Consider the following 19,533-nt stretch of genomic DNA (forward strand, 5'->3'; position numbering starts at 1 on the left):
GTCACAGCTCACTGGTGATGTTGATTTCAGGTGAGCTGTAGGAGTTCCAGCCCAACACATCTGGAGGGCACCATGATGGAGAAGACTGGTTTAGGAAATATTCTGAAGTAGCAGGTATGTAGTTGGACACTTTGATTTTGAGATTTTTCTCTTTTTAACTACTTCTCACTTCCCTCTCCCCAACATCACTGGATCACAACCTTGAGTATCCCAGGTGTTCTTGGACTACAATTTCCAGAAGTCTTTACTGCCAGCTATGCTGTTCAGGGTTTCTGGGAGTTGCAATCCAAGAACACCAGGGTGACCTAAGGTTGGGAACCACTGCCATACAGCACACAGCTTTGAACAGGGGCGTGTAACCTCTCATCTTAAACCACAAACTAAATTGTTTTGCTTTTAGTCTGCAAGCTCCTCAACCTTGGTAAAACATGGAAGCAACGTGGGATGCAACAATAAACAATTTCCCTTGTTCCTTAGAAGGTCCAGACAACAGCCTAACACCTGCATTCCTGCTCACCATATCGAACAATATGAAAAGTAAAACACACCAAGTGTTTGGTGCAGAATGCAAGTGATATTCCACCAGGACTATCTTTCTGCAAGGGTCTCCTGCTTATTGCTTCTATAGGCTTCCCCACTCTCTCCAAGTTGAAAGCAAATGTCAATATCCCATGGTAGATAAAGACAAGAGAGGAAGCTAGCAATATATGAATCCTGCACCTTTCTAACATATAATGAATCTCTCTTGAAGGACCAATGAAAATTCACAAAATATTCTTACTTAGGAGTTGCTGGTGAAGCTGATCGTTTAGACAGGGTTGCAGGAGAATCAGATCTTCGGAGAGGAGATCCCAAACCAGATGATGTGCCAGGTGTCGTGGGCCGTTTTTCTTTCTTTTTCTTCTCATTCTTAAAAAAAGGAAAAGAATCACTAAGTATCTGTTAAAATGTTATGTTAGTGGCAAATAAATTTATCATAGAGTATGGCATATAACATTGCAAGATATTTAACAGGCTTTGGTCAGGTGCACTTCAGTTGAGTTTGCTCAGGATGTGGTTATTGCGTATGTGTGTATACATTTCCGAACATGCACCCTTTCCGAACATGCACAACACAGGTTTCATAAAGAAGGGGCCTTATGGACCACTGAGTCCGCCCCCTATCAAAGAGGCATAGTGAGGAATTGAACTGCTCTGCAACCAAATACCTAAACCATTGAGCTATCCAGAATAAAGGGACTTCTGAAGAAACAACTTAATGTTTTTAGTTGAATCATCTGCAGCTGGTTTTTAAAAGTCAGGTTTTTTTTTCTATAAAAGTTTCTTGAAGAAAGTGGATAATGGAGTATTTTAAATTAAAACTCACTCACAACAACCATGAAACTTACAAGAAATATACTTAAGTAGTATGAGAATCGGAAATCTGGTCCACCTACTCAGTGTCCAATTTTAACCATTTTGCACATTTCAGAAATCTACCACAATGCGAGAAACACAACTAACCAAAACAGCCCAGCTTCCAGACAATACAAAGATCCCCAATGTGAGTCTCACTGTTTAAAAAACTTTTGGTGAGGCAGGAATGTCAGCACCAGGGTTTGAGGGGAGTGGGAGTGGAACGCAAGAGAGTGAGGCAGCATCTTAACTTTTGGCTTAAGAAAGAGAATATACACTAGCATATATAATATACAAGCAGCACTTCTCTCTCAATCCAGCCATCTTTCAAACCCACCTGTGACACGTCAGCTGCAGTCGCTCCCTTCATTGCATCTGAGGTGGAAGCAGAAGCTGCCTTCTTTTTCTCCATACTTCGAGTGGGGGAAGGCTTGTAAGGGGACTTGAGGGGGCTAGCTGGCGCTACACGAGGACAGATATGGAATACTAAAGAGTTATAGTACAATAGCAAGAGCAATAGTGAGCACAGACAAAAGAAGTAAAGAGAGGGGAGAAAAACAGCACAGTCTTTTTAGAAACAACAGAACACAAGCACTAGTAAGGCACAATAATAATAACGAACATATTCCCTCTGTACAAGCACCGTGTAATTACATACAGTAAGGACATTTACTAAACTTTTTGAGTTTTAGTTAAGCAATGTTTTTAACATCAGGTCACTCCTAACAGATTTAAAATTCGTGTTTTTCAGGGAGTATTATTTTAGGTTAATAGTTCATTGCACTTCAGATTCAGAAACTTGTCTAACTTGTACAGTAGCTTTATTGTTAGTTTATAAATAATTTTGAAGTATTCACTCATGGCACCACTTATAAAGTTTAGCTCTTCACAGTTATGTACAAGGTGTAGTAAAACTGGTTTCTAAATTTCTAGTGTGTTTTGTGAATTAATTTTCAGATGCCTGGAAAACATGAGTTTAAAACCTTGCTACAAATGATTATTTTAGAAAACAACTTTCTTTTTTGTTTTTTACTTTTCACCACATGTATATACTGTACTAAGAGAATCAGGCAAATGTTAAAATGAAAATTGGACAGAACAGAATAGCTGTTCCCACATGTGTGGGATCAATATTGCAAGTGATAGAAACATCTCTGTGCTACAAAGAAAGTATTTAGTCATTTTCTAAGCAAGCCTAACACATTCCTCAGGATATTAGGTTTACCTGGGTCATTGTATGGCTCAGAAAGCATTAATGTACTTCTGCTTCTGGCTAAAGAAGCTTGTGTGGGAGTCAATAGTCGAGAAATAATAAAATTTTCCATTGGACTAAGGTGCATGCGATGAGCTGAAGGATGGAAGCAAATGAAAAACATTAAGAAAAAATATACTTCTAAAACTTGCAAATAAATATAATGAATGGACAAAGAAAAGAAACACAGGGGAAATAAACCAAAAGTACCAACTAGAAATCTCTGTGCATTTCAAGTTTTTGGATTTTTTTTCTACAAAGGAAGTATTTAATTGTTTTATGACTGTTCTAAGCCACTGTATATCTTATTTAATTCAATAAAGAAATCAAGTATTGAAATACTAGTTTCCTTAATAATTATCCAGAAACTGGCAAATTATCTGTTACTGGCAATGGTTCCCCAGATATTCATGGACTGAAACTCAGAGGAGCCTTCAGCACTAGCTGTGCTGGCCAGGATTTCTGGGAACTGCAGTCCCAAAACACCTGGGTTACCCAAGGTTGGGAACCAGCGCAAGGATAAATTAGACTGATAGTATATAACAGTGATTCCCAATCTTGGGTAACCCAGGTGTTCTTGGACTGCAGTTCCCGGGAGCCTTCACCACCAGATATTCTGGCCAGGATTTCTGGGAGTTGTAGTCCAAAACACCTAGGTTACCCAAGGTTGGGAACCACTGGGATATATCAAGTGTACTTGTGTTCAACATGAGCAGAGCTTGGAAAAAAAACATTTTTCACTACAGTTCCCAAAATCATAGCTGAGGAATTATTTTCCGAGTGGTTATTTGCAGTACATGTTCCACAAGGCAAGAATAACATATGGCCTAGTTTGTAAGCTGGCAGCAGCAAATATCTTTTTTTTTTCTTTTTTAATATACGGTATATTTTTATTTATCTAAGAATAGGATAGGGAATACAAAAGGTGAAAGGGAGTGGAAGGAAAAGGAAAGGTTTAGGGAGGATAGGAGAACACAAAATACACAATCATCCAATCAAGTCATATTACAAAAAAAAAAAAAAAATCTGCTTTCAGCTATTTTTTAAATTCGGTTGCCCTTCAGCTATACATTTACAGCTTTATTTTAGTTTAAATCTATGTTACTCCAGCACTGTCTGAGAGCCATAGCCATTTGTGTAATAAATCCCATCCTTCAATTTCCTTTTGAATTGGGCAGTTATTAATCACATCTAAATAATTATCCATTTCTGTCTCATTCCATACTTTCTCAATAAACTCCTCTTGTTTCAGTGACTTTGCTTTCTTCCAATTTTAGGAAGGGGAAAATGAATCCAAAACAACAATCCAATTTTCAGTATCACATTTTCTGACTGTAGTAATTGAATAAATCACTGGATAGCTCTTTACCCCATCTATATTGCTTGATATCTTACTCAATATGGGCTGTTCTGGAGTTAATACAGTTTTACTTGACTGCTGTTTAGCATCTGATGACCTCTCTTTCATCTGATTTTCTATTTGATTAAAACATTCATTTATTTGCTGGAATCCTGCTATTATTATCTTCTGCATGTTAATCTGCCATTCCTTGTCTATTTTTATGGATTCTTTGGACTTTGGACTAATGGAAAGAATATCAGTTGGATTATAAGGGGATCTGCTGGAGAGACTGAAATCTGGTGATCGTGGTGTAGTTTGGACTCTTTTTGGCTTGACTGTGTGGGATCCTGATAAAAGAATTTTGTTGGCTTTTTGCAGAAAAAAAGGCTAATTCTGCCATGGTTGTATTTTAAATTTCTGGACTTATATATGATAGCATCTGTGTATGGATGAGAGGAAGAACTTCGGGGAAGTTTTCGATTGTGGGTTTGGTTTGTGAAGGATATAGTAGTATCTTCATAAACCTTATGCATTGGAAAGTCTGAAATGGCTCAAAATTTGGGAATAATGGCAAATATCAAAGTTTGTGCTAGAATCTTGTTTCTAAGTCCTCCCACCTCCATGGCACTAACCAGCAACACCCCTACACTGACAACTTGTCCTAGCCTAAGCTACACTGTTCTTTGTGTGATGGAGTCCTTCTGGGCTGTTTGCTTGGCAACAATGAGTTCCTGAAGCACGAAGAACTATGACAATGAGGGCAAATTTGCATCGGTCATGGTAAGAAAGAAAGAGCAATTTGGTAGCAATGTGACCAATTACATACTACAGAGAGAAGGTGACATCACTTTAGTGTTCCAGAGACATATTTCAGCAAATCTTTGTGCCTGAGCAATCATAAAGCCCATGTTTACCTCCTCTGTGATGAGTAACAAAACACAGCAAGCTAAATTGTGAACTATGGGAGGTGCAAAAAAAAGAGGTCATCTGTGACAATCAGATGGTTTTGGCACTTATGAAACTATTTTGTCTAGTGCAGTGGTTCTTAACCTTTGTTACTCGGATGTTTTTGAACTACAACTCCCAGAAACCCCAGCCAGCACAGTTGGTGGTGAAGGCTTCTGGGAGTTGCAGTCCAAAACTCCTGAGTAATCCAAGGTTAAGAACCAGTGGTCTAGTGACATGTTACCTGGAATATAGGTGTAGGAATATAGTATATAAGAATATAGTTTGATCCAATGATTTCCTGGTAAATACCAGAACCAGCAGGTCCTAAAAAAATTATCACACACTGGCCCTAGTTTCACACTGATTATTACTAAGCCACCACTTAAATTGCTTCTACTTTGAATGTTTTACAGAAATCAATGGACCACAACTGTGCACTGAAGAAATATTAAAAAATAACTTTCACAACTCTAGACTCAAATCACATTAAGCTGGCAGTAGGAAAGAACCCACAACCTATCAACAGTAACAAGTAAATACAGAGCTACTTTCTCTCTCTCTAAAGTCCTTGATTTTAATTAAGTAGTCATCATAATCTACTGCTGAGTGTTACTTTTGTGGTGGCATGGAATTGGTTTGATTTATTTACTTACATTTCTGTACAGCCCAACAGCCAAAGCTCTCTGAGCAGTTAAAAAAATATAGCCAAAAGTATAAAATATAAAAAAGATCCCAATAAAACTGTCTGCAAATGTGAGAATTACGGCCACAAGTTCTGCCAGAAGAACATGTTCAAGACAGATCCAAGCAAACAATTTGCTCTCTTGCTTCCTCTGCTTCCTTATGTAAATAGCAGTGACTCTCAAACTTAAAAAACGAAAATGAAGAATGCACACATTATGGACTAGCCAGTCCCAGTAAAGCACCATCAGTTGAAATATCTTTGCATGACGTGTGTATAAGTTGCTGCTCCATCCATATGGTGATTAACTGGTGTGGTATTACGGAAGCTAGCACCAATAATCTAGTGTGACAGATTGGTTAAAGCACTGAACTGGGATTTGGAAGAAGCAAGTCCCCACTGAGCCATCAAACTCACTGAGTGACCTTAGATCAATCACTCACTCTCTCTTTCAGCCTGACTGACCCCACAGGATTATCACAAGGGGAAGAGGAGGGCTAAGCAGTTGGAGGAAAGACAGGATCTAAATACCAGTAATATATGCAAAACAAAACAAGACGTAGTGATCTCTCTGAAGCCGTCTTAAGTTCATGCACAGGTAGATATGAGTACAATGCTCTGTTCTTCCCAAATTCTTTCCAATCCTGTGTAATGAAACCCTGCTGAGTTTCTATAATTTTATAATGTGTGAACTGCTTCAGAGTGTATTCCTATACAAAATAGGAATGGGTATATTTAAAACAAACAAAACTGCATAGATGTGTGCAGTTACTTCCATAAACTCAGTGTGGATTTTGTAGGCATTCAGAAGTTGACTGAGCGGAGGGGAAATCCTGCCACTGGATCTTATTTCTCCACGGAGAAAGGTAAGAAATAAACCTTAGCTAATATACAAAGTTTAAAACACTTCATGAATGTTATCACCTGAAAAGGTGTCAATATTACATCCATATTGCAGTGCAGGAGCTTTAATGGGAAGCCAGTAGCTCACGTAATACCGTCTTATTTGAAGAAAACAACACTGGTTCCCCAGTCAGTCTGTTAGCCATCACACTTCACCCAATGATCTTCAAAGGGAGGTCGTCCAGCCATTGTGCACTATGCACAACTCCAGTTCAAAGTGATTACTGGGGTGGGGGTGGGGGAGCAGTCTCCTATTCTGCATTCAACTCCACACAGCACCAATATCCCAGGCAAGCTAAACAGTTATATGTAAATCTTAAAGGAAAATCTGAACCCCACCTACTCCCTCCCTCATGGCTAGAAGGGATTAGATTTGTATGTTGATACTTCTTACTATTACAGAGGAGCTGTGGGAGGACAGCAACTGCAATACACACGTGTGTGTGTGTGTGTGTGCGCGCGCGCGTGCGTGCGCGCGCGCGTGCGTGCGCGTGTGTAAATAATCCACAACCAAGTATCCCATAGGTGGTAGCTAATGGACCCCCACCCCCAATGGCATGTTCCATGGATGATAACTTTGGGTCCAAAGATGATTAATTTCCTTAATGGCAGAACCCTGTGGAAAAGTAGTTTAACCACTTTAGCATGCTACTCATGACCTGTGTTACATCATGATGGATTCAGATAGCCAGCTCAAGGTTGACTCAGCTTTCCGTCGTTCCAAGGTGGGTAAAATGAGTACCAAGCCCACTGGGGGGCAAAGTTGTTGTTTGCATTATCACAGAATTGCATAATTATTAGTCAAAACAGCAACACCCCAAACTGTTTTGCTACATGAGGCAGAACAACCCCTGTGCTCTCTGGAATCAATGTATGCTGAGCTTAATAGCAGGGAGTTCTGTCAGCACGAGACAGAAAGTCCCGCAACTATTTCTCCTTATCCCTAAGGAGAGAATATAAGAAACATAATAAAACCCAGCATTTGTGGCCGGCATAATTACCTATCCTTTTTGTAATGGCCTGAAAAATAACGAAGTAAGGAACTAATAATTTTCTACCCTTTAATGACACCCAATACCTGCTGATTGAGGTGGTAGCCTCACTCTGTCTAAATGCTTGCCCTATGCTCACTCTGTCTAAATGCCTGCCCTATGGAATACAGGCCGGAGCGGGTGTATCTCACATTTAAACACCACCCCCTGCACCAAGACACCTTCTCTTCTACTAGCAAGAGCCAGTATAGTCTGAAAGGCAGCCATAGACATGCCATTCTGATCCTGCTCCCTTATAGCCTGTAAGATGCTCTGCCCCAAGCTTAGTCCAGCCCCACTAAAATAAAGGTACAGGTATTCTTCAATGCTGCCGAAATGAGCCAGATTTATATTCAAACTGCTCTGGGACCTACTTTAAAACATTTTAAGTTATTAGTTGATAATGCAGCATCTGAAAACAGTGCTATTGTGTTGTGTTGTGTGTGTTTTAGAGAACCTTACACAACTTCCACTAATAAAAAAACACCCTAATTTATCCTGATTTTCACCGAAAGATAATGAGTCAAGAAAGGCAAAGAGAAAGTGAAAAAGAAAGAGAGAAAGAGAGAGATGCATTTTGAGACACAAAAGGTGATTATTTCTAAGGTGACAATGTGCCACACATTCACTTGCCTCTGTCTCTGTCAGGGGAATATGTTATTGTTGCTGTGGAGGAGGAGAGGCGTTTATTGATAGGTGACTCCATTTGCTTTGGAAGATTCATTGTAGAGACTGAAAGTTTGTCACATGCTGCAGAGAGACGCATTGAAGACATTTATTGTCATTCCACAGTGCTGGAGACTCCTAGATCTAACCTTTAATTGTGTTACTATGGACCTGGGGATTAAATCTGCTCAAGGAATAAAACATATCTGACAACTACTGTTTAGCTGCTACTTCATTCTGAAAGGCTTTAATCCAAAACATGGGTCTTTAACATTTCAGTTTTACAATATGATGTAAAGTTATTGTATACTGAAAACCATCTGGGAAAACAGGAGTACTAACCCAAGTAAAAACAAAGATAGACTAATGGTATACTCAAAAGCAAGTGTGATGATGATCAACAAATATTTCAGCTGCATTATGGAGAAGCTGGGAAATCTTCCACAAGTACCAATTTATTCAGGGGTCTACAAATAAGTGGCGGGGGGGGGGAAGGCTGCTTGGTTTTTATATTTGTGATTTTTAGTGACGCAATAAAGGTATCACCTGTGCTTGCCTAAGGGTCTAAAATATTGGTCACTAAGACTAGTATCTCATTCTCTTCTAGTAAACCCTTCCAAAGCTAAAGAGTAACAAGAAGAGCTACCCTATACTTCTTCTTCTGAGCTTGAGAGTAGTGCATGCAGCCACACTCTGCTCTGCACACAGTAAATGCTTCCTGAATCTCTGCAATAATGGAGCAACAGCCGCCTCCTCTTCCTCCCAAGTTTCAAACTTAGATAAGAAGAGAAGTTCATTCTGACCTTGTAGAGGTCTTCAAAAATAACCCAAGGGTTCTCAAAACTCAACATAATGACAGACAAGATACCACACCCACAGTGGGGATGAGAAATGTTTAGTCCTCCAGATGTTGACGGATAACAGCTCCCATCATCTCTTACTATGTGCTATGCTAGCTAGTGTTGAGTGTTCTTGCAGTACAACGACATTTGGAGGACATGCGTTTCCCACTACTGCTATAATGGGTGACATTCAAGTTTTGTCTGAATACCAGGACTAACCAAAAGATTTGTGGACAAATATTTTATAATAATTAGTTATAAAGGATGCTTATGAATAGAGGTCATCAGCAATACTGTTTAGCATCTTGGCAAAGCTTTATTTCAAAACTTATTTTGGACAGAATAAATTTAAATATAGCTTAGTCTAATCTATTTTGGATGCACGCATTTCCTAACTGGTTCAAAATAATTATGAAATGGAATTGTTTATGTAACAAACATACTTTGCTGGCTGTATTTTGTTTAATATTAGAAGAGCTACTTTGAATATTTTCATGCAAACAAGCATTTGAGACACATGAACATCACAGGTGGGTATTAACTGAGCATTCTTGCAACTGAAATACAGGCTTTATTCCCACCCACCACCCATCCCTACCCCCGGGCCAGGAAATCTCTCTAGGAGGCTGGAGATGGTGGTTCCAGTGCATTGAGTGAAATTTAGTTATGAGTCTGCAGCTCATTTATTTTGTCCCACAGAACTCCATGGGACCCACTTAGCTAAACGGGGCCTACCTACACAACCTTATCTATGGTCTCATGTCTTAGCTATGCTGAAATAATGTATGAAGAGGGAGGCATTGCTCCCAAATAGAGCAATTATACTTGGGAAGAATGCATCCCTCTTCATATTTTATCTCCACATACAGCCAGTCTGAAAGGACAAAAGGGCAAACCCACACTTTATGCAGTCTGTGTCCCTAACCCAGACACCCACACATTGGAAAGGTATATCTAAGCAAAGGAACTCTGCACAATTGTGATTTTAGTTCTGCAGAGACCTAGGCAAGTACTGTACATTTCCCTAGGTTACATATCCATCGTGAATATGTAAATACTGGCTATGGGGCAAGGCCAGAGAACCTGCCCAACATTGGGCATGGCCCCACTACCCATTTCAGTGAACGAATGGAGCTACTCAAGTCAAGTGCTAGAAACTGGCATATAGTTGCAGGTGTATTCAACAACTGTTCATTTTCAGTGGAAAAATACACAGAAATCAGTAAACATTAAGTAATCTAGGCATATATGCATTATTGAAAAATTACAAAAAGGCAAGAGTTAATGTCACTCAGATTCAAAATTAACCTGCTAATTACGAAATAAATTGCTGCTATCTGTTACTTTCAGCACACTTGTAGAAGTAATCAATGGTGATGCCAAAGAGGAAGTCTGGCTTTTTGTTCTTTTAGAGAAGAGGTACATGACGTCTGAGGGGAAAATGGCAAGTAAGGAATTAATTCTGTGTGGTTATACTGCAGGACTGATATGTTTTAAAACCAGTTTTCTCTTCTACACATTGTTCATCTGTAGTGCCTACTCAAAAGGCACACGACATATATGACACATGGCATATGTGTCCCCCACACTTATATAAAGGTACATGAACACAACAGCTAGTTGGGAAGGTATCTGGAACATTATTATGATGTTTGAATGTCAGGCATGCATTGATACATTTTCACAAACTAAATAATCAAAACAATCAAAATGAAGAAAAGATAAGGGACACACAGTAAAGCACACGGATGCATTTCACCAAGCTGTCCTGCCACTCCTTTCATTTCAACGAGATTTGCTGCATGCACTCAAAATCCATCTTTCCCAACCTAGTGCTCTCCCAGTGTTTTGGCCTATAACTCCAAGAAAGGCAGCCTGGTCATAAGATTACAGGAGACGGAAGGTACAAGGTTGGCAAAGTTTGCTGTAAGAGGTGAAAGGACAGCAATGGTGCTTGGGTGGAAATGGACTCTTAATTTCCACCAGAGACTGCTGTCACAGGATCACACTGAATCAACAGAAACACAGCAGTTAGATGGGAGTGGTGAGGGAACGACAAAATTGGTGGATGCGTTAAAGTGATAAACGACACTATGGCTCTGTGAGTCTCTCAAATACCATTGGAGGGATCAGCAGCAGCAGTTGAGGCTGCAGAATCTGGAAGGGTGTTGGCAGCTAAACCTAGAGGCGGTGGGGTATTTTCGGATTCACCTACATAATAAAAAGAAATTAAAGCAAAGAGAGATGACAGATTACGTCAAAAGTATTAAAATCCCAGACAAGGCAAGAGAAATTTTAATCTCTCTGTTTCTGGAAGTATTAAAGAGATTGTCCTTTTCAGAATGCTTATTAATCTTTCTGTACAACTCAGAAAAAGAATTACAATCAATAACTTCAGCTTTCACAAAGACAATAAATGTTAAGAGATCTGCTTCATCATTAAACAGAGGAAGGACGAGAGAGAAATTTCATTCAAAATTTATGGGGAAAGCTGATGAATTTAAACGCATCTGAATGATTTCTGTAAATAATAAAAGTGAATACATGGTTGCAGCTAAAATAATTTTGCTTTGAAAGCAAAGAAAGAACAGATAGAGCAAAAGGCAGAAAAATCAATGATCCTCTGTGAATTCTGCACAATCACTGAGAAGTCTCCTGAGCTTTGGGGAGTGCCTGAGATAAAAATAGATTATCTTCTGCGAAGTCATACAGAACTGACAGCCACGACACCATAATGGTTTATTCCACCAGCTTTATTTGCTCCCAATATATCTTCTGCACAGACAAACTTTGGTGCTGGATTACTTCTATGAAGATAATCAGGTTGTGAAATCAAGCAAGCAATAACAAATCCTTTTAAAACATGCAGCTCAAAAATATATATATCTCGTACACACACACACTGCAGCCTATTACCCAGGCTGTTTTGCATCTTTCTTTTTAATCCTGAGCATTTCCAGTCTGGAATCTGCAATGCAGCCACCCTGTTTTGCTCACCATCTCTGTCTCCTGAGCCTGCAGCCAGTGCTCCTCCCCATGACCATCTCTTCTGTTTCTGCTCGAGCTGCTGACTTCGTTCCATGGACCGCCGCATCATAGCTTCTAATCGTTCCTAAGCAATTATTCAGAAAAATAAAATGAAATGGAAACAGTCTAATCTTTCTTAAAGAACCCCTGCTCCAGAAAAGCACAGGGCTTTTCTTCTGACTGCACAAACATTATTCTGACTATACATATAGGTGGACTACCAAGAGTGCTAAAAGAAATGAGTCAGGGAAGCAGTGCCACATCCACTCACCTCCAGATATATGTATCCCTTTGTCTGCAGTCACTACTGAGGTCACTACAGAGGCTGAAGCTAATAACACAAGTTACATCACCTCCGAGCATCTGCTCCTGCTGGCAAGACTGCTGTTGTGGCTCTGTCTGGGCTTCATTTGTTTAAGAATAATGCATGAGAAGCATTAACTCTGTCATCTCGGCAGAGCTACGTTTTCCTCCTTCAGTGGCGAGACTCTGACGCTGCAACGAATCCTTCCAGCCACATGGAAATTACTTTTTTTTACATAGGCAACCACCGCAAAAAAAACACTAACCACCCAATCCTGCTACATGACTGAGAATAGCATTTGGTTGTTTAATGTCACTGAGAAGGTTCATCATTTTATGAGTAGGGGGTGGAAATCTGCAACTCTTCTCCCCCTTGGGCCCCCCCCTCCCGTCACTTCATCTTATTGCATCCACAGCTGTTCCTCCTTAAAGCTCATTTCCAGTGCAGAGTCTCCATCCTGTTCTCCACTGACCTCCTTCCCAAGCAATTCTTTTTGAGCAGACGGCAACTCTGGGACATGATACAGAACTCTCAGTACCACTTTTTATATCCCCTGGATAGTACTTTTATTTCACAAACTTGTTTATCCCTTGTTCAACTAGTGTGTTGTAACTGGACCATGGAAACAGTGAGCCAAATCCCTAGCCAGCCAGGAAGCTCACCGTCGCTATCAGTGTTTTATGTGTTTCATTTATGAGTCACCGTACAGCCAGAACTATCAAGATAACCTATGTAAAGACAAAGACGGTAAATCCAATAACATCATTTAAGAACAAAAGGGCATGATGTACCTCATAAGACGGTTACCAGAACAAGAGGAAAACATTTCATATTACCTTGACATAATTAGAATTTTTAAAAAAATGGTTAAGTTCTCACAACAAATGTGACACAGTTAATGAATTCTACATTTTATTGACAGGAAACAGTGAAAAAGGGCTAATCTCAAGAGTCATTCAGTGTAATGTGATATGGTATTTATAGATCTGCAACACATGACACTGTGAACAGGAGATTGCAACTGGAGGGCAGCACTGTGCATGGTCACGACAAGAATGCCAGCCATTTATGAGGAGACATAACAGCCTGCTTGCCATCCCAATCCCCCCCCCCAAAAAAGAAAAGAAAATGCTGGAAAAAGCATTCTTAGCCTACGATAGCCTTTACCAGCCACTGCCCTTCAGATGTGTTTGACTACAGCTCCCATCATCCATAGCCAGCCAACTTTAAGCTGCAATCCGGGGCATCAAAGGGAAAGCAAGAGGCAAGTTCCTCATTTCTCCAAGTTACACAACAATGACAGATATGCTGTGTGTCCCCTTCCCCTGAGCTCATTGGACTAAAAATGTCTATTAAGGCAGTCACTATAACCAATAACGGGGGATGACAGAATCTAACAACTTGTGGAGGGTCACAAATTTTGCACCATGTGATATGACAATCATCCACCATTGCTCTAAGTCTTTTCAGGCTCTAATTGTCACCACGCAGCAATTTGCCTTACAGACATCTAGAGGAAGCCCTTCTGACATGAACTGGTGATTCATAGAAATTTGTGCTTCTTCTCCTTAATTTCCATATTTATAAATAAAGAAAATATTACAAAATCAAAGTTTTCAGTGCTTGCTCACTTTCCTCCAAAGTAAACCAAAATGCAGCATGCTTCTGCTGCCCTAGATGATCAGAGAAAGAGATAACATGCCAAAATATTGTAAAGAAAGTGGGCTGAATTTATATATTCCACCCCTTCCCCAGTTGTGTCCAGTCTACTTTGTGAAATCACAACATAGCCAAAGCTTGAAAAACATATGTTACTTGTCATGGTTTAGGTTATTGGGGCTAAAATGTAATTTCTGAATGGGATTTGTAGTCATGGAACTGTGTAGAAGGAATCCATATTGGTCTGTGTTAGCATAACTAGATGCTTCGAGAAGCTGTTTTCTCTTAGAGCCAGTTGGAATTTTCCATGTAGCAAGCTTGGCCAGAGACGATAAGGGTCAAGACACAACATCAGGAAGATGGTCAACAACACCTGCACATCCCATGGGAAAAGGAGGTGGAGTGTGGAGAGACAGCCCTTCGTCCTGATTGGGTTACGTCACAGGAGAGTGAAGAAGAAGGGTGGTCCCAGTAGGGAAGAAAAATGGAGACTGAGACAGAGAGACAGAGTGATTTTTGATTTGGATTTTTGAATGGACTTTTGAGTTCCTTTTGCTATTTTTTAGTATTATGCTACAATGTAGTTCATAGTAAGGATATAGAAAGGGGGGCTATGCCTTGCCTACCTTTCAAGCTATTTTTAGAGTTATTTTATTTTATTTTTATAGCTGGAATTTGCTATAGTTCTAACTGCTTCGATTTATGGAAATGTACTTGAATGCTATGCTTTGCAACAAACTGAATATCTCTAAATATTTTATTTTTCTAATAAAACAATAATTTTTAAAATCTTATGTTTGGTCTCTTGAGCAACAAACCTGCATAATTATTTTTAGGCCACAAATACGCTACTTGAGTCCGTTAATTGCTTGAGTTTTGTTCGTGTTGGCAGACTCCAAAACTCATGATTCTTATCTTGGTTTTTTTCCCCTCTCAGTTAATTGCTAATTTGAACAGACTTGGGAAAAGGAGCAAGTGGGACTGCCTGGCTGAGTACCGGACTCAGCTGAGCTGATTTAGGAGTACGCTTGCCCCTGGAACCTCTCGGTTCAGGCCACAGAAATTTCTTAGGAGACCATGTGCTGACATTACTAAGTGGGGTGATGATGTTACTATGAAAAATAATTTATCAATCTGCCATGCTGTTGACTTTTTGGGGGGCCATAAGTATTTCAGATCATTATAGGGGGACAATTGGGGGAGCATTTTACCTTTTGGACTTTTTAACTTTTCAGTGGCTTGAGAAAAATAATTTAAGTAGTAATGGGATAGCAATAGGATAGTAATGAACAATGTTACTTGCAAGTCTCCAGCAATAAATTTCTTTTCGAAAGCAAGCAAGACTAATACAGCCAGCCTTTGCTATTGCATTTCTGAGAACACCGTGTTGATCAATGGGTGGCCCACCTCTTCTTCTCTAAGTTTCTGTCTTCTTTTTTCTTCAACGGCAGCTCTTTTTTGCTCTTCTCTCTGTCTCTGTTCCTCCAGCTTCCTCCATCGTTCTTCTATCTGCTTTTCATACTGAAGCTTTGCTCTCCTTTCTTTTTCTAAGATTTGTTGTTCTCTTGCAGCTTATATAAAAAAATCACAAAAGAATTATCTTACGTTGGTATTGTACATGCTAAGAGTGACCTACATTTTTCAAGTATCATTTCTCATGTAGCTTAAGGCATTGTCCACCCACAAGATTAAGGTGCCACTAGGCTTGTGGAAATACAGTATGCACTGAAAGAATATGCAAAAAACATAAAACCCTTTAGGGAAAAAAATTATCTTAAGGCTGGGTAGGGAGGTAGGTGGAACACTACCAGCCCAGGATAATTTGATAGATGAAGCATCTCAGATAGCTGCATTGAGGTCAAGCATGCTCAGTGTGCACAGAATGTTGTTTTCAAGAGAAGATACAGGAACTTGGGGAGAGGGAGGAGGAATGGAACAGCAATACTCGACCGGGGTAACCTGAGCACTCTATATGGCAATGTTTCATAACATATTCTGCTTAGAGCTCGTGGGTCTCAGGGTGCCAACTGCTACACTTCCCCTGGTCCCTGGGCAGGGAAAGAAATCCAATAAAGTTCAATTTCTGTGTGTGAGGTGACTTGAAAGCAGGCATGAGTAAAGAACAGCTCACAGATCAGAAGTGTTCTTCCTGTGAACCTCAGGATGGCTCCTAAAATACCACAAAAAGAGTGCTTTAAAGCCTTAGAGCCCATCATCAGCTACTTCCAGATGGTGCCAGTGCTCAATGGCTCATCATAACACATACAAAACTAGCCGACCTACACAGAGCTAGTGCATCAAAAATCGGGGGGGGGGGGAGGAGGCAGGACTGAGAAGAAAAACAGTGGTTGCAGGCACTTGGCCCCATCATGACATTTTGGAGCAAGGCTGGGAGAGAAGCACCAGCATTGTGACTCATGAGCATTTGGCAATGCAACACATGGCATAGGAAAAGTAATCACCTAGCTGATTAGCAAGAAGCAATTCTGCAAACCTAGCAAAATTTTATTGATGACTTCTTTCAAAAGCTTGGAAAAACTCCCTTATGTCTTGAGGGAAAAGAAACAATGAACGAGAATGGAAGCAGCTGCTGCAGCTGCTGGACTCATTTTGCCAGCTGCCCTATCAAGGTCAAAGTTATGACACTCGAACACTATAAAACTTGATAACACCCGTTGGTAGTTTGAATCTGTGGTGGTCCATAAAGGATTTCCCGTTTCCTTGATATTGTTTTAGTTATAGAATTAGTAATTAACAGTATTAGAAATGATAAACTAATAAGGGGTATAGGTTTTAAGGATAAAACTAAGATTATTTTATTTGCTGATGACACATTAGTAAGGATAGAAGATTAAGGTTATGGCTCAAGTTAAAATGCAAGAATTTGGGGGAGATAACGGCTTTACAGATAAAATGGTATAAATCAGAAATAGTGTTGTTTAACTGTAAGAGGAAAAGAAAATAATTAGGAATAAATTTGAAATCAAGACGTGCAGTATTAAATATTTAGGTATAAATATTACAAAAAATTGCAATGTTTGAAAAAGAAATTTTTTGATAAACTGAAAATTAAGGAGAAATTGAATGAATTTAAAAAGATTGGACTATTGTGGTTTAGTATAGTATTAGCAGCATTTAAAATGAAAATTTCACATTATTATTTTTTTGTTTATGATGTTACTTGTTTATGATGTTACTTTTGTTTATGATGTTACTTATTAAGATAATAGTACAAGAGTTGAAAGAATGGCAAAATATGATTAATAAATGTAATGTGATTTTAAAAAGTAAGGATCAATTTTAAAAAGTGGCATGAATTACAAAAATTAGGAGATTAAATCTTCCCAATATAAGGTTATATCATATATCAAATCAAATGAGACGTGTGGTAGATATTATATTACAACCCAGCAATTTAATATGGGTAAAATTAGAATTTCAACAAGTTGCAGGATTCTTGGTAGAAATTTTTAAAAAACAAAATAATATTGTATTATTAAAAAGACAGAAAACCCCTTTCTTAGGAATATGGTACAAATCTGGAATAAGTATAGGAAAATACTTATGCCATCAATTTCACCATTACATCCAGCAACAGAACTAGAGAGTTTTCCAGGAAACTTGTGAGGAAATTTGAAAAACAAATTAAAGAACACAGGTTATTAGGTTGAAAGATTAGTTGGAGAAGATAAATAATAGTGAACAGGTAAGGGTGGTATTAGAAGGGCATAAAATAACCTGGCTTAATTCAATCCAATTAAAACAAATGTGGTAAGCCGCCCAGAGACCTTTGGGTAGTGTGGCCGGCATATAAATTAAACAAACAAACAAACAAACAAACAAACAAGAATGGTAAATGTAAGGATTTTACAAAATTTAAAGAGATGCTAGTACAGAAAGAAAAACAAGATTACATGCTGATGAAAGGGTTAACAAAAATTATTAGATATTATTAGAAAAGAAGGATCACAATATGATGCTCTTAAAGCATCATGGGAAACAGATTTGGAAAGAGATATAAATATTGAGAAGTGGAAGAATATAAGCCAATATTAAATGTATGTTGGTAGAATAAAAGAATTATATAATTTAGTTTGGAAATAGCATTTAACACTGGTGAAATTTAACTGTATGGTTAATATATATTCTAATATGTTGGGGGTGTGGCCAAAATGAAGGCACTTATTTTCATATGTGGCAGGAATTTGAAAATATAATGAAATTTTGGAGACTTTTTTTAAAGAAATTAATAAAATACTGAAGTTAAATATAGAAGTAACCTCTAAAATAGCACGTTAATCAATATTTGACAGAAAACAACGGGATTGGACCATGAAAGTATTAACAACAAATTTACTAACAGCTGCAAGATTAATGATAATGAAGAATTGGAAAGTGAAGTATGGTTTTCATTTAAGTGACCGGCATAAAGAAGTGTGGAATATAGCTATTAATGATAATTTAACTTGAGATATTAAGGTGAAAAAGGGGTTGACAAACAAGAATTTTAGTGTTATTTCGGGAATTTTTATTATGTATTAATAGAGAGGAAGGGTTGTGCACCATCACAAGATTAAATGCAATTCTGGAAGGAGAGTGGGGCTTCCTCAATGAAAAAAATTATTACCATATCTCTAATGATTCTGCTGAAGAGGTTCATTGTTCTTGTAAATGTATTGTTTATGAGAAGTCACAATCAAGTATCTTTCAAAAACATTTTTACAGCTATGAACAAAACTGTAGGTACAAAGGCTTATATTATCTAAAAGTCATCCAGAATTCTTATAATTATGAAAAGCTACAAACTGAAGTACATTCAAAATACATACTGTACAGCAAAACTTAAGTTGTAGACAAAACTTAGATCATGTCATAATCATGTTCCAAAATCACATGAGCATAAAAATGCAATGGAAATATATATTAAGAATAAAAAAGTGCAAAGAGAATGTTTTAAGAATATTCTAAAAATGCAGGAGCTCATAGCCTAAAAAGAAACAATCAAAAAGCAGAGAGTACAAATACCAAAGTTCTTAAAAGTAAAAATGCATGAACATAAAATACATTTCTTAGCCTTTAAGCATATCCAGATACACAGGAAAATACTGCAACTGCTTAGCCAGCCATCTGCCAGTTTGAATCTATGGAGGAAAATCCATTGAACATAATTATAACATGATTTATCAGTGGTTCTTAACCTTTGTTACTCAGGTGTTGCAACTCCCAGAAACCTCAGCCAGCAGAGCTGATGGTGAAGGCTTCTGGGAGTTGCAGTCCAAAAACATCTGAGTAACAAAGGTTAAGAACCAGTGGATAATGCCTACAACTACAGTTAAATTCTGCCTACAGTTTTGCTGTATATATTTTCAGTGTACTTCTGTTTGTAGCTTTTCATAATTGTGAGGATTCTGGAGGACTCTTACATAATTTAAGCATTTGTACCTACAACTTTCTTCATTATCTGTTCTGTTGCTGCGACTAT

The 19,533-nt window shown here is 38.5% G+C and overlaps 1 protein-coding gene across 21 annotated transcripts in view; it reads right to left on the bottom strand.

Annotated features, from left to right (window-relative positions):
• Window positions 1–19,533, bottom strand: part of MAP7D2 (MAP7 domain containing 2) — a 95,151-nt gene that overhangs the window by 18,459 nt on the left and 57,159 nt on the right. For 4 of the 21 annotated variants that reach the window (XM_020789195.3, XM_078390433.1, XM_020789194.3 and 1 more), the window contains exons 3-9: window positions 15,459–15,622; window positions 12,059–12,173; window positions 11,180–11,272; window positions 8,187–8,303; window positions 2,621–2,743; window positions 1,733–1,881; window positions 782–909 (exon numbers count right to left, since the gene is read on the bottom strand). In XM_020789195.3, coding sequence (XP_020644854.3) covers window positions 782–909; window positions 1,733–1,881; window positions 2,621–2,743; window positions 8,187–8,303; window positions 11,180–11,272; window positions 12,059–12,173; window positions 15,459–15,622 — 889 coding nt within the window. Of the gene's footprint in view, window positions 1–781; window positions 910–1,732; window positions 1,882–2,620; window positions 2,744–8,186; window positions 8,304–11,179; window positions 11,273–12,058; window positions 12,174–12,359; window positions 12,888–15,458; window positions 15,623–19,533 lie in introns of those variants that run through there. The other 17 variants (XM_078390425.1, XM_078390424.1, XM_078390431.1 and 14 more) reach the window with 14 other exon arrangements.

This window comes from Pogona vitticeps, chromosome 3 (assembly GCF_051106095.1).
Source record: "Pogona vitticeps strain Pit_001003342236 chromosome 3, PviZW2.1, whole genome shotgun sequence".
Taxonomy (NCBI): Eukaryota; Metazoa; Chordata; class Lepidosauria; order Squamata; family Agamidae; genus Pogona; species Pogona vitticeps.